The sequence below is a fragment of the Idiotropiscis lumnitzeri genome, chromosome 11, assembly GCF_059441095.1.
Source record: "Idiotropiscis lumnitzeri isolate Australia: NSW breed Sydney's pygmy pipehorse chromosome 11, RoL_Ilum_1.0, whole genome shotgun sequence".
In the NCBI taxonomy this organism is placed as follows: Eukaryota; Metazoa; Chordata; class Actinopteri; order Syngnathiformes; family Syngnathidae; genus Idiotropiscis; species Idiotropiscis lumnitzeri.
This window is the reverse complement of record NC_142401.1, coordinates 21,997,956-22,025,841: the sequence shown is the minus strand read 5'-3', so window position 1 is coordinate 22,025,841 and position 27,886 is coordinate 21,997,956. Positions and strand designations below refer to the sequence as shown.

The window sequence follows — 27,886 nt, the reverse complement described above, 5'->3', positions numbered from 1 at the left end:
CCTATTTTATTGAAACTCGGTTTTTTAAATATCAGATTGCTTTCATCAAAAGCCCTGTTAGTTAATGACCTTATTAGAGACCATAATCTTAATGTGATTGGTCTTTGCGAGACCTGGTTAAAACCGAATCAGTTTTTACCGCTAAATGAGGCCTTGCCTTCAAACTTCGTGAGCTCACATGTTGCGCGCCCTCAAAAGAAAGGCGGGGGTGTAGCCCTCATTTCCGAATCTAATCTAAAATTTAGTCCTCGTTCTAGCAATTACTTTAAAACATTTGAAGTTCTCATTATGCGATCCACAGCCGCGCTGCCTTTTTTTCTTGCCGTTCTTCACCTTCGCCCTGGATTGTACTCGGGCTTTTTAGATGAATTTTCTGAATTTGTGGCTGATACTTGCGGTAATTCACGCGGATAATATCCTTTCATGGGCGACTTCAACATTCATATGAATCTCCCGTCGGAACCACTTACCGTGGCGTTTCAGACAATAATTGATACGTTTGATTTCACGCAAATAATAGATGAAGCGACGCATACAAATGGTAATACGTTCGATTTGGTATTAACCCGAGGCTAAGCATCCTCAAAAATAATTGTATTACCTTATACTACTGCTAAATCTGACCATTACTTGATTAAATTTGAAGTCTTGGCTCATTGCCATCGTTCTGACCATAATCAAAGCTATAGCAGCCGCAACATTAGCTCCTCAACCACCGCTGCGCTCTCTGAGCTACTCCCTTTAGAAACCGCTTCTTTTCCTAATTATATTGGTACGATTGATGATCTCACAAACAACTTTAATGTCGCTCTGTTAAATGCGCTTGACTCCGTAGCACCTTTAAAAACTAAAACTCATACAAAGAGGCTTACTCAGTGGTTTACAGAGGAAATGCGCGTACTTAAACTATCATGTAGGAAGCTTGAGCGCATATGGCGTGCGACCAAACTTGAGGTTTTCCGTCAGGCATGGTGCGATAGTTTACTAAGATACAAGGAAGCACTCGATTTAGCCAAAACTAATTATTTCTCGAGATTAAGTGTCTTACATAAAAACAACCCGAAATATTTATTTGATACCGTAGCAATGCTAACACAACAGCAACCAACCTCGGATAGCTCTTCCTATTCAGCTCACGATTTCATGCAATTCTTTACTCAGAAGATTGAGAGCAATCGTAATGAGATTAAAGACTCTGTTCTTAAAATTCCGTTGAATTCCGCGATTAATGGTGTTAATAGGGATATTAGGGCTGATAACTGTCCGATAACCGTATCTCAATTTAAAAAAGTATCTCTTGAAAGCCGAACAAAATTGATTAGTGCGGCAAAACCGACAACTTGTGTGCTCAATCCGCTTCCTGGCAAACTAATTACAGAAACTGTTTACGACCCCAGGACCGTTTTAAATATAATTAATCTATCACTTAACACGGGTATTGTACCAGCAGCTTTTAGGACCGCCGTTATCTGACCGCTACTTAAGCAACCAAACCTCGACCCAGAGAGTCTCAACAACTATAGGCCGGTTTCAAATGTTCCGTTTATTGCAAAAATTCTTGAAAAAGTCGGAGCACAACAACTTAATGAATATATGACTGCTAATAATCAAATTGAACCTTTCCAATCAGGTTTTACTTTTACTACTGAGATGGCCCTTGCTAAAGTTACTAATGATCTTCGCATAGCTATGGACGCCGACGCCTCATCAATATTACTCTTACTCAATCTTAGCGCCGCTTTTGACACCGTTGATCATAACATATTATTAAAACGCCTTGAAACGTATGTTGGCATTTCAGGCTCAGCGCTTTCTTGGTTTAATTCGTATCTCTCGGAGAGTTCCGCAGGGATCGGTACTTGGACCTCTATTGTTTAGCATCTACATGCTACCGCTTGGTGATATTATACGTAAATATAATATTAGTTTTCATTGTTATGCTGATGATACACAATTATATATGCTGCTCAACATAACGAATTTGCGTGATTGCTATAAATTAGAGGCATGCCTTGCTGAAAATAAACAATGGCTGTCTTTCAATTTTTGGCGTCTTAACTCAGATAAAACTGAGATGCAGATCATTGGACCAGCACGTCCTCAGCACTTTTTCAACGACACCACTCTGAGTATCAATAAATTTAATATTGCCCAAAGGGATTCAACAAAAAATCTCGGTGTTATATTTGATGCAACTATGTAGTTTCAAATGCACATTAAAAATATTACTAGAACTGTGTTTTTTCATCTGCGTAATATTGCTAAAATTCGTCCAATTCTATCAACTAGTGATGCAGAAAACTTAATCCATGCGTTTGTTACGTCTCGTCTCAATTATTGTAACGTTTTGCTCTCGGGTCTCCCCATGTCTAGTATTAAAAGTCTGCAGTTCGTTCAAAATGCAGCAGCTAGACTCCTGACTAGGACGAGAAAGTTCCATCATATTACCCCGATCCTGGCCAAGTTACATTGGCTTCCGGTCCACTTAAGATGTGATTTTAAAGTTTTGCTACTTACCTATAAAATATTGCACGGCCTAGCACATTCCTCTCTCGTTGACCTCGTGGAACCATATGTTCCGTCCCAAAACCTTCACTCAGAAAATGCTGGGTTTTTTTTTTAGTGATCCCGAGGCCCAAAAAGAAGTCCGCAGGTTCTTGAGCGTTCTCTATTCGGGCACCAATGCTATGGAATGCACTACCCACAGATATTAGAGGCGCCACCTCAGTAGAAATGTTCAAAACACTATTAAAGATGCATTTATGCACTTGTGCATTTAGTCGAACTATTTGTTGGCCTGTTTACTGCCACTTCTCTTTTCTGCCTCCTCTCCCCCAGCTGGAGGATTAGGTGACGGTGAGCCACTAGGAACTTTAAGGCATTGACCAACTGGGCAGGCACCTGTTCCACTGATGTCGTCTTCCTGCAGCGCGTCATTTGATCAATTTATTTATATACTTTTGCATTTAATCGAATTATTCGTTGGCTTGTTTACTGCCACTTCTTCTCTTTTCTGCCCCCTCTTCCCCTGCTTGGGAATTAGGTGATGGTGAGCTGCTATGAAGATTACGGCACTGACCAACCGGGGAGGGACCTGCTCTGCCGAAGTCCTCATGCAGCGTCTCATCTGATTTACTTATATTTCAGCACTTTGTTGAACTACTTGTTGGCCTGTTTACTACTTCTGTTCTTTTATTTCTGTTCCCAGTTCACCGGCATGGGAATTAGGTGATGGTGATTCACTTGGAAGTGGCTGTTCTGATATTACACCAACTGATCGGTCGGTACAAGATCGAAGGCTCATCCTTGGAGGTGCTGCCATGGAGATTACGGCCCTGGACGAGGACCCGCTCCACTGAAGTCATCTTCCTAAAGCACTTCATTTGATTCACTCTCACATGATCTCAGCTAACATTGTATAGCATCATTTTATGTGTCAAATGTTGCCCACTTGGCATCCATTGCAGCCTGGTCATCCTGGAAGGGGGATTCCCCCCATCTGTTGTCCCTTCTCATGGTTTCTCACCTTTCCCCTAATGGGGATTTGAGTTTTTCCTTGCCCTGCTGGGGGTTACGATCAGTGGATGTCGATTGTGGTTATGTAAAGCCCTTTGAGACTGTGATTTAGGGCTATACAAATAAAATTGACTTGACTTGCACTGTACTATAGATAAATTGCATAAGTCTGTTTCATTGTTTCAAAAGTATTCACACCAAGTCATTGTCAGTACTTGGTTGCAGCTCATTTGGCAGCAATAACAGCTTCCAATCACTTTGAAAAGCCAGCAAAGTCATTTACGCAATGTTGTTTGGACAGTTTCATCCACTACTCTTAATATCGCTCCATTGGACGGCAATGTTCCTGCAAAGATCCGGCCACAGGTTTTATATTGGGTTAATAATAATGATAATGATAACGATAACAATAACAATTACAATAACAATAATAATAATAATAATAATAATAATACATCAAATTTGGAAACACCTTTTGAGAACACTGTACATCAATAAAGTGCAGTATAAACAGAATTATACAAAGTAAGAAAATGTGATGAAAAATTAACAATAAATACTAAGATAAATGGAATGACAGTGCTGTCACAATGAGTAGGCGATCATAAATAGGTGAGTTTTGAGTTTGGATTTGAAGGTGGTAAGTGAGAGTGAGTTGCAGAGGGAAGGTGACAGAGAGTCCCAAAGCTGGGGAGCAGAGCCACGGAAGGTAATGAGAACATAAATTAAAACACATAAACACATTTACAATAGATGCCAGAAAAATAGCAGAACAGCAACAGACTCATGTTGAATCAAAAGCTAAAGAATAAAAATGTGTCTTCAAACGGGATGGACAGAGAGGGGGCTTGCCTAACATTTAATGGAAGCTCATTCCATAGGGAAGGACCAGCAACAGAAAAGGCACGATCCCCCCTGAGGCTCTGCCTAGTCCTTGGCACCTCCAGCAGCATTTGGTCCACATACCTGAGGCAGAGAACAAGTGCGTAGGGGTGGAGGAGCTCAGAGAGGTACGCTGGGACGAGGCCATTTAAAGATTTGAAGACAAACAGAAATATCTTGAAGCGAACTCTAAAATGCACCGGGAGCCAGTGAAGAGACGCTAAGATTGGGGTGATGGGATCTGTCTTCCGAGCGCCAGTTAAAAGGCGAGCGGCAGCATTTTTGACCAGTTGGAGGCGTTCCAAAGTAAAGTGCATTGCAGTAATCTAGCCTAGATGTAACAAATGCACGATTACTGTTCCTAAGTGCACCTTCTTATCTCGTTGACCTCGTGGTACCATATGTTCCGTCCCGAAACCTTCGCTCACAAAATGCTGGTCTTTTAGTGATCCCGCGAGCCAAAAAGAAGTCCGCAGGTTCTAGAGCGTTCTCTATTCGGGCACCAATGCTTTGGAATGCACTTCCCTCAGATATTAGAGGCGCCACCTCAGTAGAAATGTTCAAAACACTATTAAAGACGCATTTATACTCTTGTGCATTTAGCTGAAATATTTGTTGGCCTGTTTACTGCCGCTTTTTTTTCTTTTGTTTTCTTTTCTGCCCCCTTTTCCCCCGGCTGGGGGATTAGGTGACGGTGACCCACTAGGAAGTTTAAGGCATTGACCAACTGGGCATGCACCTGTTCCAGTGATGTCGTCTTCCTGCAGCGCGACATTTGATCAATTTATTTATATACTTTAGCATCTAATTTAATTATTTGTTGGCCTGTTTACTGCCGCTTCTTCTCTTTTCTGCCCCCTCCTTCCCCTGCTTGGGAATTAGGTGATGGGGACATGCTTTGAAGATTACGGCACTGACGAACCGGGAAGGGACCTGCTCTGCCGAAGTCGTCTTCATGCAGCGCCTTTTCTGATTTCCTTATATTTCAGCACTTCATTGAACTACTTGTTCGCCTGTTTGCTATTTCTGTTCTTTCTTTTCTGTTCCCAATTCCCCGAATTAGGTGATGGCGATTCACTTGGAAGTGGCTGTACTGAATTTACACCAACTGACCGGTACAAGATCGAAGGCTCATCTTCGGATATGCTGCCATGGATATTACGGCCCTGGATGAGGACCCACTCCACTGAAGTCATCTTCCTGCAGCACTTCATTCAATTGACTCTTATATTATCTCATCTATTATTGCATAGCATCATTGTATGTGTCAAATGTTGCCCAGTTGGCATCCATTGCAGCCTGGTCATCCTGGAAGGGGGATTCCTCCATCTGTGGTCCCTTCTCAAGGTTTCTCACTTTTCCCCTAATGAGGTTTTGTGAGTTTTTCCTTGCCCTCCTGGGGGTTAAGATCGGGGATGTCGATTGTGGCTATGTAAAGCCCTTTGAGACTGTCTGTGATTAAGGGCTATACAAATAAAATTGACTTGACTTGACTTGACATTAAATGCGAGGCAAGCCCCCTCTCTGTCCATATTTGAAACCCATTTGAAGAGACATTTTCATTCTTTAGTTTCAGATTCAACTTGAGACTCTTGCTGTTCTGCTATTATTCTGACATCTATTGTAAATGTGTTTCTGTGTTTTGATTTATGTTCGAATTACCTGCCAAGGGCTTTGTTACAGCTCCATCTGTTGTGAAATGCGCTACATAAATACAAATTTATTGTATTGTATTGTATGTGTCAATGCCGTGTTCAAAAGAGGAGGACTTTGATAATGTGAGTACATTACTGGACACTTCAATGAATTTCAATCAAACTTAGTTTTGGTCCTGCTGCCTTGTTCAAACGCTAGAATCCATGTTAGCTTTCGTTTTAGCATGCAAGCTAAGCTAAGGTATGTTTTGACATGCCTGCGCCCAATAATATGGTCCGGCCTATTTTTCTGTGAAATACAGAAATAACACCTGCAACTGAGACTGTGCCATTTAATACGGTGCGTCCTATGGTCATGAAAATATGGAATATACAAATTAATAATAAAGACAATTAAGATGGTAACTGTTAAGAGTAAATGCACATAAGTTATCCCGTAGTTTACTCTTATTGTATTATATTATTTTATTGTATTATTGTATAGTAAAGCCATTGTTCCACAGTGTGACTTAGTTGGATAATTTTGGCAAGTCAGTATGGAATGCAATTTAAAGAAATAAACAGTAGTAGAACTCTAGACCAGGGTTTGGCAACTTAATGAACTTCATGCACTTTCAAACAACAGTCAATGGTTCTTGTGGGGGTGGGGGGATCACTCTTTGTGTTATAACAACTTAAAACTGATACAATAGGACTTCCGGCATCTCCATGTTTGAGTGAGACGCAAAAGTTCGAGCTCTGCTGACTAACCCGTCCCATTAAACGACTTTAGAATAATACTCGGCAAAAACATGCCCACTGGAACTAGCAATAGACTTGCAAGATACCAATTTAGGACCAAAGACGGGTAGGAAAAATCGCCGGAAAAGGCTGAGGCTAACAAGACTGCTAAGCTTGCGGCGGCTAGCGCTAGCAAAGGTGCTATACATGCGACGAAAAACATGGAGGAGATGTTACAGACTATCGTCCAGTCAAATCGAGACATACGGGAAGACATTTCACTGATGAGGATGGATATGAAGGAGTTCAAAGGCCAAACAAACGAATCATTAACGCGACTGGAAACTTCAATCGAAGCCGTGAGCAGACAATTAACGCAGCTGGAAAAGAGGGTTATGGAAGCTGAGGAGCGAATAACTACCACTGAAAAAACCTCCGATGCCCATGGAAAAGCCATCGGATTTCTGTTGCGCCGCGAAGCTGAACTTTTGGAAAGATGCGAGGACCTTCAAAACCGAGCGAGGAGGCAAAACTTGAGACTATACCAGGTCCCCGAGGGAAGCGAGGGGATAGATATGGTGGCTTTCGTTAAAAAGCTGCTACCAAAGGTGCTGACAGAATTCTCGCTAACTGAGATGGACATTAAAATTGACCGGGCACATAGGGCCCCGATGTCGAAACCTAAGGAAAGTGATCCTCCTCGCTGGATCATGATAAATTTCGCGGACTACAACGTGAAGGAACAGATCCTACAACATGCATGGAAACAGCGTACAGTGAAGCTGGATGAGAGACCGATCTATTTTGACAATGACTATTCCACGGAGCTGCAGAGAAAACGCGCCCATGTCAGATACGTCGTGAAACAGCTAAAGGAGAAAAATATCAAGGCAAGGTGCTTGTACCCGGCGCGGCTGAGAATGACGGTGGATCCTGAGGAGAAAACCTTACAGAACGTGATGGACGCTGCACCGGTGCTTAGGAGATTCGATATCCAGATCCGGATCGACAAACGGGATGAAGTGGAGCGGGAGCTGGCTAAACACAGATGGGAGAATCGAGATTCCAGACGCGGCGGCCGTAAAGTTAGTACTTTCACGAAGGAAGACTACAGGTTTTTCTTTCCTTAACTCATTTACTGCCATTGACGGCTAAAGACGTCAAAGGTCCATTTTTTTTTTTTTTTACCCGGCTGGTAGTGAATGAGTTAAACGGACTAAACATATCATGAAAAAAGTAAGAGCTTTTGTCACTGATTTGTAACAAACCACCTTTTACAGTTAAACGTTTTCATAAACGTCCTGCTGATGGGGGTTGTTGGACTATATTTGCGTGTGCGTGTGCGTGTATGTATGTACATGTGTATGTATGTACATGTGTAAGCACATACGTAAGTGTATGTGATTATATGCGTGTATGTGTTTGTGTACATGTATGTAGGTGGTTAGGTAGACGTGTGTGTGCACATGTACACGTATGTAGATATGTATATATGTATGTGTGTAAGTGTGTAAGTGTAAGTATGTGTGTGCGTGTATGTATATAGCTGGGTTTATGTAAGTGTACATGTGTATGTATGTTTGTAAGATTGTATGTATGGGTGCATATATATATATACATATGTGTGCATGAATGTGGGTCTGTGTGCGTGCGTGCGTGCCTACCTAGGTAGGTATGCAAAATTACTATGTTTTTGTTTTCATATTCATGCCGAGTTTGGATTGTAACTACAGAATGTTATTGAGTCGTTTTGGGTTGTGGCGTCAGCTGTAATTGACTATGAGAGGTTCATACTCAGCCAACGTCGGGCTGCAGTGGTCTGCCAAACGGATGCAGACTGCTTTACACTGTGACATTATCGCGGAGGGATTCCGCCACCACCCCGCCCGTTTTCACCGGGGACTGTTCTTTTTTCAAGACAGACCAGCTGAGGATTTGGAAGCCAGTTTGATATGTTTGATTTCGAATGTTTTAGTTTGGAAAGTGTTTTTCTTTTCTGTTTTGTTTTGTGTTATTTCCTTGACAACCGATAATGCGTTAGGTACTTACGAGGGAACTGAGTATTATAAGTATTTTGACAGTAAGGACTGACAACTCTACTCTATGGAGGGTTTGATTGTGGTTAGCTACAATATTCAGGGTCAGGGGAGTCCGGTTAAAAGAAAGAAAATACTTAATCAACTTAAAAAAATGAAAAGCTCAATTGCAACGCTACAAGAAACTCATTTGAACGAAGCAGAACATTTGAAATTAAGCAGGGATTGGGTGGAACAAACATACGGCGCATCTCACGAAAGAGGGAGAAAAGGTGGAGTTGCTATTTTAATCAGGGGGAATGTTTTCTTTAACTGTGAGAAGGTAATTAAAGACAGGGAAGGCAGGTACATTATGGTTGTAGGTACAATTGGGCAGAACAGGTTCACTTTTCTGAACATATACGCACCAAATGAGGACTGTCCAATTTTCTTTAAGAATATGGCGGCCAAACTGGCGGATGAAGGGGAAGGAATAATAGTGGTTGTGTGACGGTTCGGGTCGGGGAAGAGGGCGTGGCAGTTCTGATGGTTTACAGGTTCGCGATCCACCCAGCCAGGCCCTCCTCCGGAGAAAGTGGGCGTCGGCTCCGGCGCACCTGCAGCTCGTTGCCGGCAATCAGCGCCCTGCATAAAGACCAGCCACGCCAGGAGTCCGACGCCGGATTATCTCGTCACCTCACGTGGTACTGGCTCATGTCTCGTCCTGCTTCCCGATCGCCTGACTCTTCGTGCTCTCGTGCCTGCTTGACCCCTGCTCTCCCTGTTTCCCCGTCTAGCCGACCTGAACCCGTCTGGTCCCGCTCAGCCCGCCAGCGCCTCCGAGATCCTGCCCGGCACGCATCCCGCCAGCGCTCTCCGCTCCGCCGTGCCTCCCGCTACCTCGCCAGCCCGACTTCGCCTCCCAGCGCGCCCCGCTCTGCCGCACTCTCGTCCGTGCCACCCGGCGCCCTCCGCTCCGACGCACGACCATCTGCCGTTCCCGGTGACTGCCACTCCGACACCTGCACGTCGGCGTCACTCGACGCTGTCCACGCCGACGCTCGCCTGGTGGTGGATTCTCCCCAGCTCGCTCCCCAACTCCCTTCCTCAATAAACCCTGTTTCCCCCTCACCTGTCGCCTTTGGGTCCTCCTTCCTTCCCACACGGTTCAGGGAACCGCGACAGGTTGGGGGTGATTATAATTGTGTATTGAACTCAAAGGTTTACCGATTACCTGCTGGGAAAGGACCCCGAACCAGAAATCGGTCTCAGTTCTGGGAATGATGGATGGAGTTGGCTTGATTGATGCATGGCGATATCACCACCCCAGAGACAGAGACTTCACATTAGGACCCAGGTACATGGGAGTTATGCTCGACTTGATATGTTCCTTGTTTCAAAGGCTGATGTACATAAAATGATAGAATGCGAAATAGAACCAATGACTCTGTCGGATCATAGCCCGGTCGTGATGAAAATAAAGTTAGATCAAGAAAGACAATTTCGATACTGGAGACTTAATGTCTCAATATTAAACAGTCCTCAAGTCCAACAAGATCTATGTGCAAGGCTGAATGAATATTTGGACTTAAATGATCATGGAGCGGTGTCTCCATCTATTTCATGGGATGGTGCCAAAGCGGTTATGAAGGGACACATCATTCAAATCACGTCAAGATTAAAAAGACAGAGAGAGGCGAAACGACTTGCATCGGAGGCAAGAATTAAGAGGCTGGAAAAGGAACACAAAACGTTGGGAGGCCAGGACTCTTTAGAATTGTTAAATCAGGAAAGGGAAAAGCTGGACGAACTACTTACATACAGGGCAGAGGGAATGCTACGATTTGTGAAAAGAAATTACTTTGACAATAAAGCGAGGAATAAAGCGAGTAGACTATTGGCTTTTCAGTTAAGGAAAGCCCAATCAAATCGAGGGGTACCCAAAATTAAACATCCTGTTACACAGAGAACTACCACTCAACGAAACAAATGGCAGAAGCATTTGCTGATTATTACAAAACATTATATGAAGGTCAAGTAGTAATGGGGAAAAATTACAACAAAAATTCTGGATTTGACTCAATTGAATAAACTGTCACAGGATGAGGCTGAGATTATGTGCTCCCCCATAACGGAACAGGAAATAATAGATCGCATTAGTAAGTTAAAGAACAATGCTTCCCCAGGGGTCGACGGGTACGCGGCGGAGCATTATAAAGTTTTTGCAAGGGAGCTGGCCCCAATCCTGTGTCGGGTGTATAACGATGCTTTAGATCAGGGGTCTCAAACTCGCGGCCCGCGGGCCATTTGCGGCCCGCGGGATGATAGTTTGCGGCCCCCGCCTTATTATGAAAGTTTAATGTTCGTGCGGCCCGCGAATTTGATATGATATAGTCTGTAGTTATAAAGCTTTAATTACAGTGTAATTAAAGCTTTATAACTACAGAAGTAGGCCTACTCATCCCAGAACTATGGTTTATGCTTAAATCTCTGCTATTTGACAAGATTTTGATTTGATTGACAGGAGACCCATGCGCGAACAGGATGTGCAGTCTGACGGAGCTTTGCATCAGCACTAGCACAGACGGGACTAATTATAAAATGTAGGATTACCTGGTCACAGTGGATAAAATTGAACCGCGGATTATTGTTGGGCACATTTTCAGCTTTAAAACGAGGGTAGGATTGTAATTTTTTTTCGATGTTTTAGTAGGGGTTTGATTGAGGAATGTTCCACTCATGTTCAGGACAATTCATGTTCAGAAGAAGATTAAAGAACTGTTAATACAGACATTTGACTCATTAGTATTATTATTATTATTATTATTTATTACTGATTAAATTTTTTATTATTTCCTTATTTATTTTCTTATTAATTCCTTATTTATTTTTAAATCTTATTTTGTGTTAAAAAATAAAAATAAATACATTTGAGAAGATTAGATTATTTTTTTTTCTTGCGGAAAACCTGATGCGGCCCAGCCTCACCCAGAGTCTGCCTCTAGTGGCCCCCAGGTAAATTTAGTTTGAGACCCCTGCTTTAGATGTTAGGGATCCCCCAAAAACCTGTTCCGAGGCAATCATAACGGTTTTACACAAAGAAGGAAAGGACCCTTCTCAGTGCACGAGTTATCGGACTATAAGCTTGCTGTGTCAGGATTTAAAAATCTTGCCTTCTAATTTGGCAGACAGAATACAAAAATACACACAGAAATTAATCAATTCAGACCAGACAGGGTTTATTACCGGTCGACATGGTACTGACAATGTTAGACGGGCCCTCAACCTGCAATCCATTGCCTCGGCCAGAAGGACTCCATCATTATTTCTCAGCCTGGATGCCGAAAAAGCGTTTGACAGGCTGGATTGGACATTTCTGAACCAAACACTAATCCATATGGGCTTTAATGAAACTTGTTTGAGTTGGATCCAGGTGTTTTATATGAATCCCCGGTCGAGAGTTAGCGTTAACGGACATTATTCCGATTTCTTTAAGATGAGCAGGGGGACAAGACAGGGAGACGCACTTTCGCCTATACTATTTGCTCTCAGTATTGAACCCCTCACTGAATTGATCAGAAGAAATCCACTTATACAAGGAATACATGATGAGGGCGGACACCAACACAAAATAGCGCTGTACGCCGACGACATATTATTCTATATACTATACTACATATTATACTATTATTTGTTGAAAATACAACCCATTCAATCCCGCTCTGTTGAAAAGTCTTAAAGAAAAATTTTAAAGATTATGGTCAAGTGTTTGGCTATAAAATCAATCCTAATAAATCAGAAGTGATGATGGTGTCTGGGACATGGCCTAGTCAACTCTATGACATAGAGACCTTCCGCAGAAATAATCAGGGCTTCAAGTATTTGGGATGCACGCTCACCCCCCAACTTTCACGATTATATAAAGCAAACTATAATTATTTGAGACATTTAGAAACGAATTGGAAAGATGGGATGTACTACTACCGTTATCCCTATTGGGCAGAATAGAGGCCATTAAAATGAATCTGCTTCCCAGACTCTTGTTCCTGTTCCAATCCCTCCCAGTTAATGTCCCGTCTTCAGCCTTCCGCATGCTAGACAAGCTTTTATCGAAATTTGTATGGCAGAACAAGAGACCAAGGGTAAGACTTAAAACACTCACTCTTTGGAAGAACAGAGGTGGTCTCTGTCTCCCAAACATGCAACATTATTTCTGCCCGAAATTGCTCCCTTATTGGAAGGAGGTTAAGAGCGATATCGTTGGAGCACTGGGAATTTGTTATTCAAACCAAAACAGTTCCTTTTCGATCTTCCGTCAGAAGCTGATGTTTACAACAGAGACCAAAAATACCTGCTGCATATACTCTTAATGGCAACTAGTAAAAATGTGACAATAAATTGGATGAAATCTCGGCCACCCAAGGTGTCACTGTGGAAGTAGAAGCTTAGGGAGGTTTATGATATGGAGGCCCTTACTGTGAAGTTACAACTGAGGTCTGATGCTTTTGAAAAGGTGTGGAGGCCCATAGTAGGACATATCTTTTTTTTGATCAGAACACTGCATTACGTAATATTGGTGTTCACACACTTTTCTGCATGTTACTGTCATTTCTGGTGTACAAAATTGTAATAATGTTTCTCTTGTTTATTTCTACTACTACTCACATGGCGCTACGACTACCTCACAAACCGGCCACAGTACGTGAGAACACAGGACTTTGTGTCTGACGTGCTCCTCTGCAGCACGGGAGCGCCGCAGGGAACTGTTCTGGCTCCCTTCTTGTTCACCCTCTACACCTCGGACTACGAATACAATTCCACAACCTGTCACCTGCAGAAGTTCTCTGATGACACTGCGATTGTCGGCCTCATCACTGACGGAGACGATGGGGAGTGAGTACAGAGGGGTTACGCAGGGTTTTGTGGACTGGTGTCAGCAGAACCGCCTCCAAATGAATGCTGGGAAATCCATAGAGCTGGTGGTGGATTTCTGAAAGCGTCGGCACTCTTCACCTGCACCGGTGAATATCCAGGGAACAGACGTTGAGAGGGTCTCAACTTACAAGTACCTGGGTCTTCATTTGAACAATAAACTGGACTGGAGTGACAACACAGACGCTCTCTATTGGAAGGGTCAGAGCAGACTCTTCCTAGTCAGGAGGCTGAGGTCCTTTGGCGTTCGGGTGACACTCCTCAGGAACTTCTGTTACTCATCTGTTATTTTCTATGGAGTGGTCTCCTGGGCAGGAGGCATCTCGAGCCGGGACAAAAAGAGACTGGACAAACTAGTGAGGAGGGCCAGCTTTCTCCTGGGCTGCTCCCTGGACTCTGTGGACTCAGTGGAGGGCAGGAGGATGACGGCAATACTCATCAATGCTGGACAACCCAGCCCACCCACTCAATGACACTCTTAGAACACTCCACAGCTCCTTCAGTGATAGACTGTTACACCCTCGCTGTACGAAAGAGAGATTCCGCCGCTCCTTCCTGCCGGCTCCTGTCAGACTTTTTAACAAGAACATTGGATCAGGCCTACAAACGGGCGAGCATTAGTGCAATTGTGCAGTCCCAGCATGCAATATACACGACTACTGTACTTTCAGCCAATGGTGTAATTAAATATTGACCAATGATGTATTTAGTTTACCATTACCGTATTCTTATTACAGTACTTTTATCACTGCATTATTTCTACCATTGCAGTACTTTCACTATTACAGTACTTTTATCATTGCAGTATTTTTTTTATCATTGCAGTACTTTTACCACCACAGTACTTTTATCATTGCAGTATATTTTATCATTGCAGTATTTTCTATCATTGCAGTATTTTCTATCATTGCAGTACTTTTACTATTACAGTACTTTTATCATTGCAGTATTTTCAATCATTGCAGTACTTTTACTATTACAGTATTTTTATCATTGCAGTATTTTCTATAATTGCAGTACTTTTATTATTACAGTACTTTTATCATTGCAGTATTTTCCATCATTGCAGTATTTTCCATCATTTCAGTACTATCACCATTACAGTACTTTTATCATTGCAGTATTTTCAATCATTCCGCATTTTTCATCATTGCAGCGTTTTTATTTATTTCCCCTCTGTATCATGGACAGGCATAAGGGTGTTTTCTTCACTTGTATATGTTGTATAGACGTTTATACTGTGTATATTTGCATGCTTTTTATGAATGTCTGCTGCAAATTTTATACATTAACGGCTACATTACTATATCTTTGCTGCTGTAACACCTCAAATTTCCCCATTGGGGGACAATTAAAGGACATCTTTATCTTTATTGTCTTATTTTATTCGGTTGTTCTGTCAAGGATTGTTATACACTGTTGATTCATAAAAATAATGTTAAAAAAAAAAACTGATACAATACAAAACAATAAAAAAAATTTTTATATAGCGCATTTATCAGGTGTGGTAGAGAAGCATTTTTATAACATTGGCTGGACGCGCTCCGATGATGTCATGCACTCCGACGCTGCCACGTGGCCATTTTGTGTAGTTGAAACAGCAAACGTTGGACCCTTTGTAGAAATCTGAGTCACACTTGAAGAGCTGTCGCTCGTGAGATTGTATCCAAACAAACTTCAAAGCTCGATGCTTGCTGAATTTCTGGGACACATCATGGGACCCAAGAAGTTGCTGACAGCTGAGGAGTAAGACAGGAAGTCGGAATTTTCTTTTGTCGGAGGATGTGTCTGCTGTAAAAATGCAGCAGAAAGCCATCCTTGCGCTGGTGGAGGAGATGAAATCCTTAAAGATCGAAAAGGCTGAGAAAGACCCACAAAATCAAATTTATTATTATTATCATTATTTGGTGGACCTGGAGCGCAGGGTGGAGGAGACGGAGCATCACTCCAGGATCAATGTTTTGATTGTGGCCGGGCCCGAATCAAACCCCGTTCATACGCCCAGGTGGCGATTGCTGCCAACAGAGTGGAACCCGATGAATTTGATGGCAGCTCCGAGGCAGGTGGCTACGTTTATTCAGTCTAAATGTATTGAATTTGATGTTAATAACACAGAGGCATGCCACCCACTGAACTGCAAAAAGGATAACACACCGGCTATTATACTAAGGTTCATTAACAGAAAACATTAAATGCACTTTTAAAACAAGGAAGAAAGTTAAAGGAAACCAACACCTACATGAATGATCACCTAACCAAATGTGATACTGACATAGTCAGGACCACATTCAATCTAATTATCAAACTAAATGGAACAGCAGCAACTGGACAAATACCAATAATGCTAAAAAACAGTGAACAATATGGTCTGAACTGAACTGAACTTGGACATATCAATCGTAAAGGAACATACTGAATACAATCCACTAGACATGGAACAGAACATTGACCCGGACATGAATTTCTTTTCCAATATTAACAATAACACCTGCAATAACATGAGCAACTAACACAACCCCATAGGTAAAACAAAGGGCACGTTGTCTATCATCAACTTTAACAGTAGACGTTTATACACGAACTTTAATATTATCAAGGACTATTTACAGATATTTTCACAGCCATTCCATTTCTGTAACCTAGATCAACACAGAAAAGGGAATAAACTTTGAGCTCTATGGTTATGAACTCTCATATAAAAACAAGCTAAACAAAATTGGTGGAGGAGTAGCTTTATATGTGGACAACAATTTGGAATTTAATGTGGTGGAAGCAATGACACAGGTGGTTGGAAATGTTAAAGTTAGCTGGACATTTAGAGCGCCTGGTTTAAGTATTGACAACTTTAGGGAATGGATTGAAGGCATGTTCTCGACATTAGGTAAAATACAATACAATACAAAAAAGATTTCTATATGTGGGGATTTCAATTTCATGGCATTTTTTTGACATACTAATAAATGAGAGTGACCACTTACCAGTCTTTACAGTGGTTGAGAGTTGCCAAAAGAACAGTATCGACAAAAAATAGATGTATAAGGACAGATGAAAGGATTACAGCTCTCAAAAATTAATTGAAGGGTGGTGGTTTATAATGAAGATAATGTGAACAGTGATACATGTTTTACTATATTTACAGCATTGTATAATAATACTGTCCAATTGGAGTAATAAATTAATAATAAGAAAACATACAAAACATATACAAAACGTCCTTGTTGCCTAAAAGTTTTCAAAATGCCTGTAAGAAACATGAAAAGTCTTAAATAACAGAGTTTATATGGCTGAAAACAAAGGATGCGGATTATAAATCTAAAAAATAAAAAAACAAATAGTTAACTAATATTATAAGGGTCAGTAAAAAAAAAAGAAAAGAATTAAAAAGAAGATATTAGATGATATATAACTGAGTATAAAAACATTGACCTGACCATACTTAAATCAGCTATCAATGGGATTTCCAAACCATTAACGTACAGAGATTAACATAAATAATTAATTAATCTGGGTTGGCACATTTCCACACCAAATGAAAATTGCTAAAGTAATTCCACTGTATAAAACTGCAAAGCAAATACCATTTTATCAACTACAGACCAGTTTCATTACTTCCAAAGTTCTGCAAAAATGTAGAATAACTGTTCACTAAAAGGTTAGATTCATTTTTAGTCAGCACAATGTACTTTCACTTAAAGCCAATATGGATTCAGAAGAAACAAACAGATCAACAGCAAATCCAATAACAGAATCAATTGAAACAATAACAGATGCAAGAGACAATAAAAAAACATGTAATTTGTATATTCATTGACTTAAAAAGCATTTGACACCATTAATCATGATATAATACAAAGTTAGATAAAATTGCTATCAGAGGCATTGTATGGGATTGGCTTAAAAGTTATTTGGATATGTGGTTATATGGATATACTATTTGCAGGTGATACAATTTTTTTTGTTCCAAGTGATGAGCTAAATTAGTTACAACAGATAATAGAAAATTAATTGAACACGCTTAAACTGTGGTTTGAATTTAATAACCTCATCATTGATCAGAAAATTAACTGGGAACCACATATTGGACATTTTCGATCTACAATATCAAAAAAATATTGCCATTATAAAAAAGTCCAAGGACTGGAGAAATTTTATGTGAGTATGTATAGTGCATATGTATTTTGGTCTGGAACTTTTGATAATGCCATTATGTTGGTAATATAAAGTTTGGGGTAGGGTCTAAAGAAGCATGGCTTCCACCTACTCCTTTTCGGACCAGCAGTATATATGAGTTGTTTTTTCTATTTTGCATTTGTGTTTTGGGCAGGGTATTTATATTGTAGACTTTTGTTTTTTGTTTGTTTTTCTGACTGCATGTTCGAAAAAAAAGCCCCTAAAAAACAAAGCACTTCTTGGACTTTCAAAGTACTGCCAATGGTTCTTGAATGGGGGGGGGGAATACCACTCTTTGTGTTATAACAACTTAAACTAATCAGGTGTGTTCGGCAAGCGTTTTTATAATGTCACCCATCTCTGACCTAAACATAATCTTCTGTCGGCCAATATGCACACAATGTTGCAGCAGTTACTTTGAAATATTACTAAGTACCATGATTGATTAATAAGGTGCAAAAAAATGTTCAAACATGTTCCCGACAGTACATATTTGCCTACAAATGGCACCAACTGTTGAAGGCATACAGTAGAAATGTCATGTCATGTCATTATCCACACCGCTTATCCTGTACAGGGTCGCGGGAGGGTGCTGGAGCCTATTCCAACTGACTACGGGCGAAAGGCGCACTACACCCTGAACTGGTCGCCAGCCAGTCACAAGGTAGACATAGACACCGTCACTGAGTGGGAACTGAACTCACGCTGCCCGCACACAACTCGGGCGAGTGTACCACTGCACCATCAGTGACCACAGTAGATATATATTTGTGGGTATTTCACCAGCCAGTGACACTGATATTCTGACAGCATAAGCAGTTTATAGGTAAACATTAAAAGTAAGGACATCAGACCTGAATTTTGACATCTTCACTACAGCAAATTTTTATAATTTTTTAAAAAAAAGTTAAATAATAAAAATACATTGAAAAAATATCTCACCTTGTACTTCCATTTTGCTTCAGTCTTGATTTTATTCTGCTCCCTAATTTCAAACCTTTCCACATTAATTTGCTTCAATGCTTCCTTTTCTGACATTGTCACAGTATTCTTCAAGCCCTGGAAAAAAAATGAAGGTATTACTTGCTATATAACACAATCTCTAACATTTAAATCCAATTATGAACTGTATTCACCAATTTTTTTTTTTTTTGACAAAAACAATATACTTAACATTGCGATCATTGTAAAAGAACATTTATTTCATACAGTATTTGCATTGGAACCAGTAGGCCTATACTGTACTGTTGACACACATCAATAATAATACACAGTGATCAATGTAATAACTGACAAAAGTACAGTGATAAATAAAAATATAATGAAAATAAACTCATGAAAATCAGGCAATGCTTTTTGGTGGTCCAACATAATTATTTTAAAACCCAAGTATGGAAACTGGCCTCAAGAAAAATAATGTAACTTTAACTTAATATTTAGTTGCACCCCTCCATGAGCCATCAACTTACTGTGGTGGAGGGGATTGCGTGTCCCCTGGGCTCACCACCGGTAGTTGGGGCCAAAGATGGCGGGTGCATTGTGAGCCAGCCAGGGGCAAGAAGCAGGGACCTTGGCGCTCAGATCCCCGGCGACAGTAACTAGGTCTTGGGAAATGGAATGTAACCTCTCTGAAAGGAATGGAGCCTGAGCTGCTGTGCGAGGCAGAGACATTGCAACTTGATATAGTTGGGCTCACCTCCACAGACCGCTTGGGCTCTTGTGCCAGTCTTCTCAAGAGAGGTTGGACACTCTTCCACTCTGGAGGAAATTTCAAGGTCCGAGGAGGTTGTTTTTAAAACCAACATGTTTAGAATAAAATGGATTAGTAGTCTATTGGCCTAAAGTTGACCGGAGGGATCCTCGACTGTTCATCTGCCCTCATGCTCTGCATGTTGTGCAGGGCCACCTGGAACAACAGCAGAGCTATGCCAGGATGCTCTTTGTGGACTGCAGCTCGGCATTTAATACAATCATCTCAAACATCCGCATCGACTAAATGGACCTTCTCTGCCTCCCCACCCTCACACACACCTGGATTAAGGACTTTTTGACCAACAGACCCCAGGATGGGATGCTCGGCCCCTACACATCATTTTGTCCATCGTGGCAAAGGAAATACGAAACAAAAACTTTGAAGCCCCGCCCCCGTCATAGAGTATTTCGGAAACTACGAATATTTGTCCCAGTGTTTGTCCCAGGTCTTAAGATGGTACAGAGGGGAAATAAATAAAAAATCTGCAATGATAAAAAATAATGCAATGATAACAATACTGCAATGAGTCAAAAGTACTGCAATGATAAAAATACTGCAATGGTAAACAAAGTACCGCATTGGTCAATAAAAGTACACCATTGAATAAAAGTACAGTCCTAGTGTGTAATGATAAAAGATAAAGATAAAGATTTTATTTATTATTACAACAATGGGGACATTTGCAGTGTTACAGCAGCAAAGATATAGACCACACAGAGGTGGCGGCATGATGTGGCCGTTAATGTATAACATTAGCAGCAGACATTAGGAAAAAGCAACCTAAGCGAATAAACACTGTATAAACGTATAGACACAAATCCCCATGTATAAACACACTTACATCCTACAACATATACAGGAGCAAGGAAGCACATGTCTGTACATGGTACAGAGGCGAAATAAATAATGCTGCAATGATAAAAATTACTGCAATAAAAAATACTGTTATGATAAGAATACTGCAATGGCAAACAAAATACAGCATTGGTCAATATAAGTACACCATTGGATAAAAGTACAGAAGTAGTGTGTATTGCATCCCAGGACTGCACAATTGCACTAATGCCCACCCCGACGAAGTCTCTCCTCCTCACAGGGAGGGTGGAGCAGTCTATCACTGAAGGAGCTGCGGAGTGCTCAAAGAGTGTCATTGAGGGGGTGGTCTGGTTTGTCCAGCATTGATGATAGTTTTGCCGTCATCCTCCAGACACCCACTGAGTCCACAGAGTCCAGGGAGAAGTCCAGGACAGAGCTGGCCCTCCTCATCAGTGTGTCCAGCCTTTTTTGTCCCGGCCCAAGATGCCGCCTGCCCAGGAAACCACTCCATAGAAAATGACAGATGCAACCACCGAGTCATAAAAGTTCCTGGGGAGTGTCGCCTGAACCCCAAAGGACCTCAGCCTGCTGAGTAGGAAGAGTATCCTCTGACCCTGCCTATAGAAAGCATCTGTGTAGTCGCTGCGGTCCAGTTTATTGTTCAGCTGAACACCCAGGTACTTGTAAGTAGAGACTCTCTCAACGTCTTTTCCCTGGATATTCACTGGAAGTTCTCTGTAGTCCCGATCGTCTCTGTCAGTAATGAGGCCGACAAGCGCAGAGTCAACTGAGAACTTCTGCAAGTGACAGGTAGTGGTGTTGTATTTGTAGTCTGAGGTGTAGAGGGTGAAAAGGATGGGAACCAGAACAGTTCCCTGTGGCGCTCCAATGCTGCAGAGAAGCACGTCAGATACACAGGCCTGTGTTCTCACGTATTGTGGCCGGTTTGTGAGGTAGTCGTGGACCCATATGATGAGGTGGTGGGCCACTCCTGCCTGCTCCAGCTTGTCTCCCAATAGAGTGGGCTAGATGGTGTTGAAGGCACTGGAGAAATCAAAGAAAACGATCCTCACAGTGCTCCCCGCCTTCTACAGGCGGGAGAGTGAAGTGTGGAGGAGGTAGATGATCCCATCATCCACACTTATGCCAGGCTGGTATGCGAACTGGAGTGGGTGCATTGAGGAGCTCACCAGTGGGCGCAGATGGACGAAAACCAATCTATCCTTCATCTGATGAGACGTCAGCGCCACTGGAATGAAGCTGTTGAGCTCCTTCGGAAGGGGGGTCTTTTGGCGCCGGAACCAGGCAGGATGTTTTATATATATATATATATATATATATATATATATATATATATATACACACACATATATATATATATATATATATATATATACCTACATACATACATATATACATACATACATATGTATATATATATATATATATATATACGTACATACATACATATATACATACATACATATGTATATATATATATATATATATATATATATATACGTACATACATACATATATACATACATACATATGTATATATATATATATATATATATATATATATATATACATAGAATTAGAAATCCCTTTATTGTCATTGTACTCAAGAGTGCAACGAGATTAGAGATATACATATATATACGTATACATATATATATGCAATTGGCCGGCAACCAGTTCAGGGTGTCCCCCGCCTACTGCCCGAAGATAGCTGGGATAGGCTCCAGCACCCCCCGCGACCCTAGTGAGGAGAAGCGGTATAGATGATGGATGGATGGATGGATACATATATATATATATAGATATATATTATATATAAATATATATACACACACATATATATGTATGTGTATATATATATATATATATATATATATATATATATATATACACACACACACACACATATATATATATATATATATATACACACACACACACCCACATATACATATATATATATATATATATATATATATATATATATATATATATATATATATATATATATATATATATATACACACACATATATATACTAGGGGTGCAACAATACACAACATTCACGGTTCGGTTTGGTACATTAGTTTAATGGTTCGATATTTTAAGACAATTCTTTTTTAATTTATAGTTTATTGAAGCTACTAACAATTGTTTAAACTCAAAAGTCAACATTTTACATTTAATTAAATCAATTGTAGCAATACCTGACTCATTTTCTGCTGTGGAACATATTAAAAAAAACGGCACCATAAAAGAAATAATATTGTACTTCCATGTTCTGAATCCAGGCCTGCTTGTTGTTACTTGGAATTTTTGTATATAAAGACTTTTACGTCGCCACAACCACTCCTGTCTGCTTCTGTGTCCGAATCCCGATCCTCACGTGACGGAACCCATCAAGCCGAAAACGTTACCACCTAGTCCTAAACATCCTTCAATCTCAAAAAGTAATCGTTTCACTGGATGCTCCTTCACCTTTTCACCGGGCAATCCCTTTGTCGCTCCTCCTCAATGGGTCGCAAAGGCCGTCACAAGCCCCCGTTTGCCGGCTACCGCCCTCAGCCTGCCGACCACTCTCACACCCTTCGTGTAAGCTCTGTCTTTTACGCCTCGCCTCTCTCACCTGTTGCATCTACTTGTAGTTGTTTTTTATGCGTGAATAATCTTTATCCGCCCGATATTTTGTTTTTAGAGTCCGATTTTACATGAGATTATGAAGATGGCAAAGAATTAGTTAAACATCTTTCTCATTCTGATCCTTTTCCCAGTCATTATTTAAGCCCTAGTCAATCTTTATAAAATGTTTCCTTTAGAACCCTTATGGGGGTGCCCGCTTGGCCATTTACCCGGGACCTCCGCGGGGTGGCCATTGTCGACGCCCAAATAAAGGTTCTTCCAGGAATATCGCTTTTTCCAAGTTGTATCAACGAGAAACCTGCACCCTTAGTGTCCACCCCTGAACCCTTCCCTTCGGCCCCTATTTGGGTCCCCGGTTGGCAATTTACACGGGGCCTCCACGGGGTGGTCGACGGAGACGCCCAAGTAAAGATTCTGGTTCCTCCCCTGATCCCATGTTTTCCAAGTTGCGTCATTCCGAACCTGTTCCCAAGTCACTTCACTCCCTGCCTTTCACGTCACCTCGTCCACTGCGTACTTCTTCGCATAGTACTGTTCCTTCCAGTTTACCTTCCCCAGACCCTTTATATTTGCGACCTCTCGTGTCTCTTGTATTTCCCATCCTCGATGGTGGCAGGCTGATGAGGCAAGGCCCCGCGGCTTGCATCTCTGCAGCAGCAGGCTCCTCTGCTTCCCCAGAACCTAACACTGCTCCAGTGGCGCAAGCTCTGCAGCCCTCCTCAGACTCTGCTCTGGCAGCGCAAGCCTTGCGGCCGCGCCTACCTCAGGCGGCGCAAGCTCTACAGCCGCTTTCTGGCCTTCCTCTGGCGGTCCAAGTTCTGCGTCCACCCTCAGACCTTCCTTAGGCGGCGCAGGCTCCGTGGCCGCCCTCAGACCTTCCTCAGGCAGCGCAGGCTCCCCGGCCACCCTCTGACCTCGCTCAGGCGACAGAGTCTATACGGCCACCCTCAGACCTTTCTTAGGTGGCGCAGGCTCCACAGCCGCTCTCAGACCTTCCTCGGGCGGCACAGGCTCCGTGATCGCCCTCTGACCTTCCTCAGGGGGCGCAGGCCTCCCATCCGCCCTCTGACCTTACTCCAGCTACGCAGGCACCGCAGCTGCCCTCCAACCTTCCTGCGGCTGCTCAAACCCTGTGGCCAGCATCCGACCTTGCCCCAGCAGTGGAAGCCCTGCAGCTACACTAACTCTGCTCTGGTGACACAATCCCTGTAGCCGCCCGCACTTCTCGCCTGGCCTCCTGGACAGCCACTGGATTGGCCCCGCCAAGACACTCTTGCCTGTCCTACAGGATGGCCACCAGACTGGCCGCCTCAAGAACCTCTCTTCTGGCCTCCGGGTCGCCACCGGACAGGACCCGCCAAGATCCTCTCTTCTGGCCTCCAGGTTGCCCAACAGACTGGACCCGCCAAGACCCTCGTTTCTGGCCTCTGGGTCGCCCACCGGACGGGACCCGCCAAGACCTTCTCTTCTGGCCTAATCCATTTTTATCAGTCGAGTATACATAAAAAAAACAATTATCTTTCTTAATAGTGTATTATTTGAAACATCTTTTTTTTTTCTTTTTTTTTTTTAATTTGAATCATTGTAACACAAAACTCATCCAAATACAGTAGTCTATCATCTTGGGTGCTTGACTGTATTTTCAGTAAAGGCAAAAAATAAACACTATCCCTTAAATATTTTTTTAAACAACAGTACTTTGTATACAAATAAAGATGTATTGCAGTGTATTGTACAACTCCAGAATATTTTAAAATAAATAAAATAAAACAGGCATAGTTGCGTTTGGGCGCACTAATTTCCAACCACCGCAACTTCTTTCAGACTTCTACTTAAATCATCGGTCGTGTGAGATTCAAGCAGCCGTGTCTGAATAAGGTTGCATTTGATGTCTCACTCGTCAGTGATGTAAAGTGCCTTAACGGTCAGCTGGCGCAGCGGGGGCTGCTGAGAAAGCCGTTGCTAATTTGACAAATCAGGAATTGCACTATTGGTGAAATCGGTCCGCTTAGGAACTTTATAACGTTCCACACATTTCCAAATTGAAGTGATGTTTGCGTAAATGTGTTACCATGGTTGTTGTACTTCCACCAACATAGTTAGCGTTGTATGACACATACTGTTGAAGTTGTAGCCCACGCCATGTTTCCATCTGGTGCATACTTAACAGGGAAAACAATTACTTCCAAACGCTAGACGTTAAGTTTGGTGGATCTTCTTCCACTTCAGGTATGCTTGTAGCCATGTTGCAACCGCTAGCGAGCTTCCCATGCAGTTTGGGCCAAAATGAATGTGGGAGGGGCAGTAACGTACAGTGAATGGGTCTGCGCTCGCAAATCCAGCATAAAAAAAGCAGAGTAGACAGCGCTGCTCCTCGTCGTCCTAACATTTTGTGTATTGTTCGATTCAGTGCGCACCGAACCGTGTTCAATACAGACACACGTGTTGTTGCACCTCCCATACATGTACATATATACAGTGAACCCTCGCTACTTTGCGGTTCACCTTTCGCGGGTTCAGTGCTTCGTGGGTCTAAAAAATATTCGGGGGCATTGTAGTTTCGCCGAGCGGCACGACGGGGCGCTGGAGCGGTTAGACGGCCGGCGTGCGCCGAAGAAGAGCGTGGGCGAAGAGGAGAGTGGACGAAGAAGAGCACGTTCCCCCGGACACGATCGGTGGCGACGTTTCGCGCGGTTCGGACCGTACCAGAGCTCCGGCCGGCGTGCGTGGCAGTTAAGCCATAGAGGAGCACCTTCCCCGGGCACGGGCGGTGCCAAGCAGCCCCTAAGTTTAACCGAATGGAAGCTCCGGAGGAGGAGGGCATGCTCGCGTCACAGTAAGCCGAAGAGGAGCACCTTCCCCGGGCACGGGCGGTTCCAAGCGGCCCCTAAGTTTAACCGAATGGAAGCTCCGGAGGAGGAGGGCATGCTCGCGTCACAGTAAGCCGAAGAGGAGCACCTTCCCCGGGCACGGGCGGTTCCAAGCGGCCCCTAAGTTTAACCGAAAGGAAGCTCCGGGGGAGGAGGGCGGGCGTGTGTCACAGTTAAGCCGAATAGGAGCACCTTCCGCCCGGGGCACGAGCAGGGCGAAATGAAACCGAGTTCAACCGAACGGAGACACGCTTCGGGGGAGCAGGTCCGGCGTGCGTGACAATTAAGCTGAAGAGGAGCACCTCTTCCGCCCGGGCACGAGCGGAGCGCGAGGCTGTCAGTTATGAATGAATAAAATGAATAAATAAATAAAAAAATAAAGAATGCCACCTTTCATTTCACAGGGCACACCGGACGGCGTACCAGCAGGTAAAAGTCGGAGTAATTAAATAAATACAAAAAGAATGGCTAGGGAATAAAAAAATAATAATAATAATAATTTGGTTTTTTTGTTATAACATGAATTTCACTCTCTCTCTCTCTCTCTCTACCCGTGTATATATATATATATATATATATATATATATATATTTATATATTTATTATATATATTGTATATTTTTTTTAAGCATTTTTGAAGGTGCGCCGCTACTTCGCGGATTTTCAGTTTTCGCGGGTGGTCTCTGTCCCCATTAACCGCGATAACCGAGGGTTCACTGTGTGTATATATATATATATATATATATATATATACATATACATATACATATATATATACATACATATACATACATATACATACATATACATACATATATATATACATACATATATATATACATACATATATATATACATACATATATATATATATATATATATATATATATATATATGTATGTATATGTATATATATATATATATATATATATATATATATATACATATACATACATATATATATATATACATATATATATATATATATATATATATATATATATATATTAGGCCTGCACGATATGCCGTTTGAACCTAACCTCACCTCATCGGAGAAAAACAATACATTTAATTTTAAATGAAAGTGAATAAAAGCATTAAAACAATATATATGTCTTTGAAAAACCACAGTATTTTGAAAATAAAACATTAAAAAGGTTTATTCATTTAATTTTTTTAAAGTTCGGCGGGCTGGATTAAAACGTTTAACGGGCCGCATGTGGCCTGATTTAGATAAATCTATTTTATTGAAACTAATTTTTTTAAATATTAGATCACTCTCATCAAAAGCCCTGTTAGTTAATGAGCTTATTAGAGACCATAATCTTAATGTGATTGGTCTTTGCGAGACCTGGTTAAAACCAAATCAGTTTTTACCGCTAAATGAGGCCTTGCCTCCAAACTTCATGAGCTCACATGTTGCGCGCCCTCTTTTAAGAAAGGCTGGGGTGTAGCCCTCATTTCCGAATCTAATCTAAAACTTAGTCCTCGTTCTAGCAATTCGTTTAAAACATTTGAAGTTCTCATTATGCGTTCCACAGCCGTGCTGCTGTTTTATCTTGCAGTTCTTTACCGTCCCCCGGCTCGTACTCTGGCTTTTTAGATGAATTTTCTGAATTTGTGGCTGATTTGCTAACTCATGCGGATAATATACTTATCATGGGCGACTTCAAGATTCATATAAATCTCCCGACGGAACCACTTACCGTGGCGTTTCAGACAATAATTGATATGATTGGTTTCACACAAATAATAAAAAATAAAAATAAAAATTAAGCGACGCATACAAATATACGTTAGATTTGGTATTAACCCGAGGCTTAGCATCCTCAAAAGTAATCGTATTACCATGTACTACTGCTAAGTCTGGGCATTACTTTATTAAACTTGAAGTCT

At 41.8% G+C, this 27,886-nt stretch overlaps 2 protein-coding genes and 2 pseudogenes across 4 annotated transcripts in view; 3 read left to right on the top strand and 1 right to left on the bottom strand.

The window, feature by feature from the left end:
• The window catches only part of phf2 (PHD finger protein 2), a 169,440-nt gene that overhangs the window by 82,358 nt on the left and 59,196 nt on the right, over positions 1–27,886 (bottom strand). For all 3 annotated transcript variants that reach the window (XM_088309286.1, XM_088309285.1, XM_088309284.1), the window contains one exon: positions 18,833–18,949. In XM_088309286.1, coding sequence (XP_088165412.1) covers positions 18,833–18,949 — 117 coding nt within the window. The remainder of the gene's footprint in view (positions 1–18,832; positions 18,950–27,886) is intronic.
• LOC148328370 (uncharacterized) lies at positions 10–2,623 on the top strand (annotated as a pseudogene).
• Positions 9,326–13,816, top strand: LOC148328369 (uncharacterized). Its single transcript, XM_088309289.1, has 3 exons — positions 9,326–9,492; positions 9,586–10,145; positions 13,488–13,816. Exons 1-2 carry the CDS (start codon positions 9,335–9,337, stop codon positions 10,070–10,072), a joined length of 645 nt encoding a protein of 214 aa, XP_088165415.1. The 5' UTR covers positions 9,326–9,334; the 3' UTR covers positions 10,073–10,145; positions 13,488–13,816.
• LOC148328368 (uncharacterized) lies at positions 19,012–27,766 on the top strand (annotated as a pseudogene).

Excerpts from the sequence above, each read along its gene's own strand:
- LOC148328369 (XM_088309289.1), top strand. The coding sequence starts at position 9,335 with ATGGTTTACAGGTTCGCGATCCACCCAGCCAGGCCCTCCTCCGGAGAA. Across the intron at positions 9,493-9,585 it reads TTATCTCGTCACCTCACGTG|CCGACCTGAACCCGTCTGGT; the intron begins GTACTGGCTCAT and ends TTCCCCGTCTAG.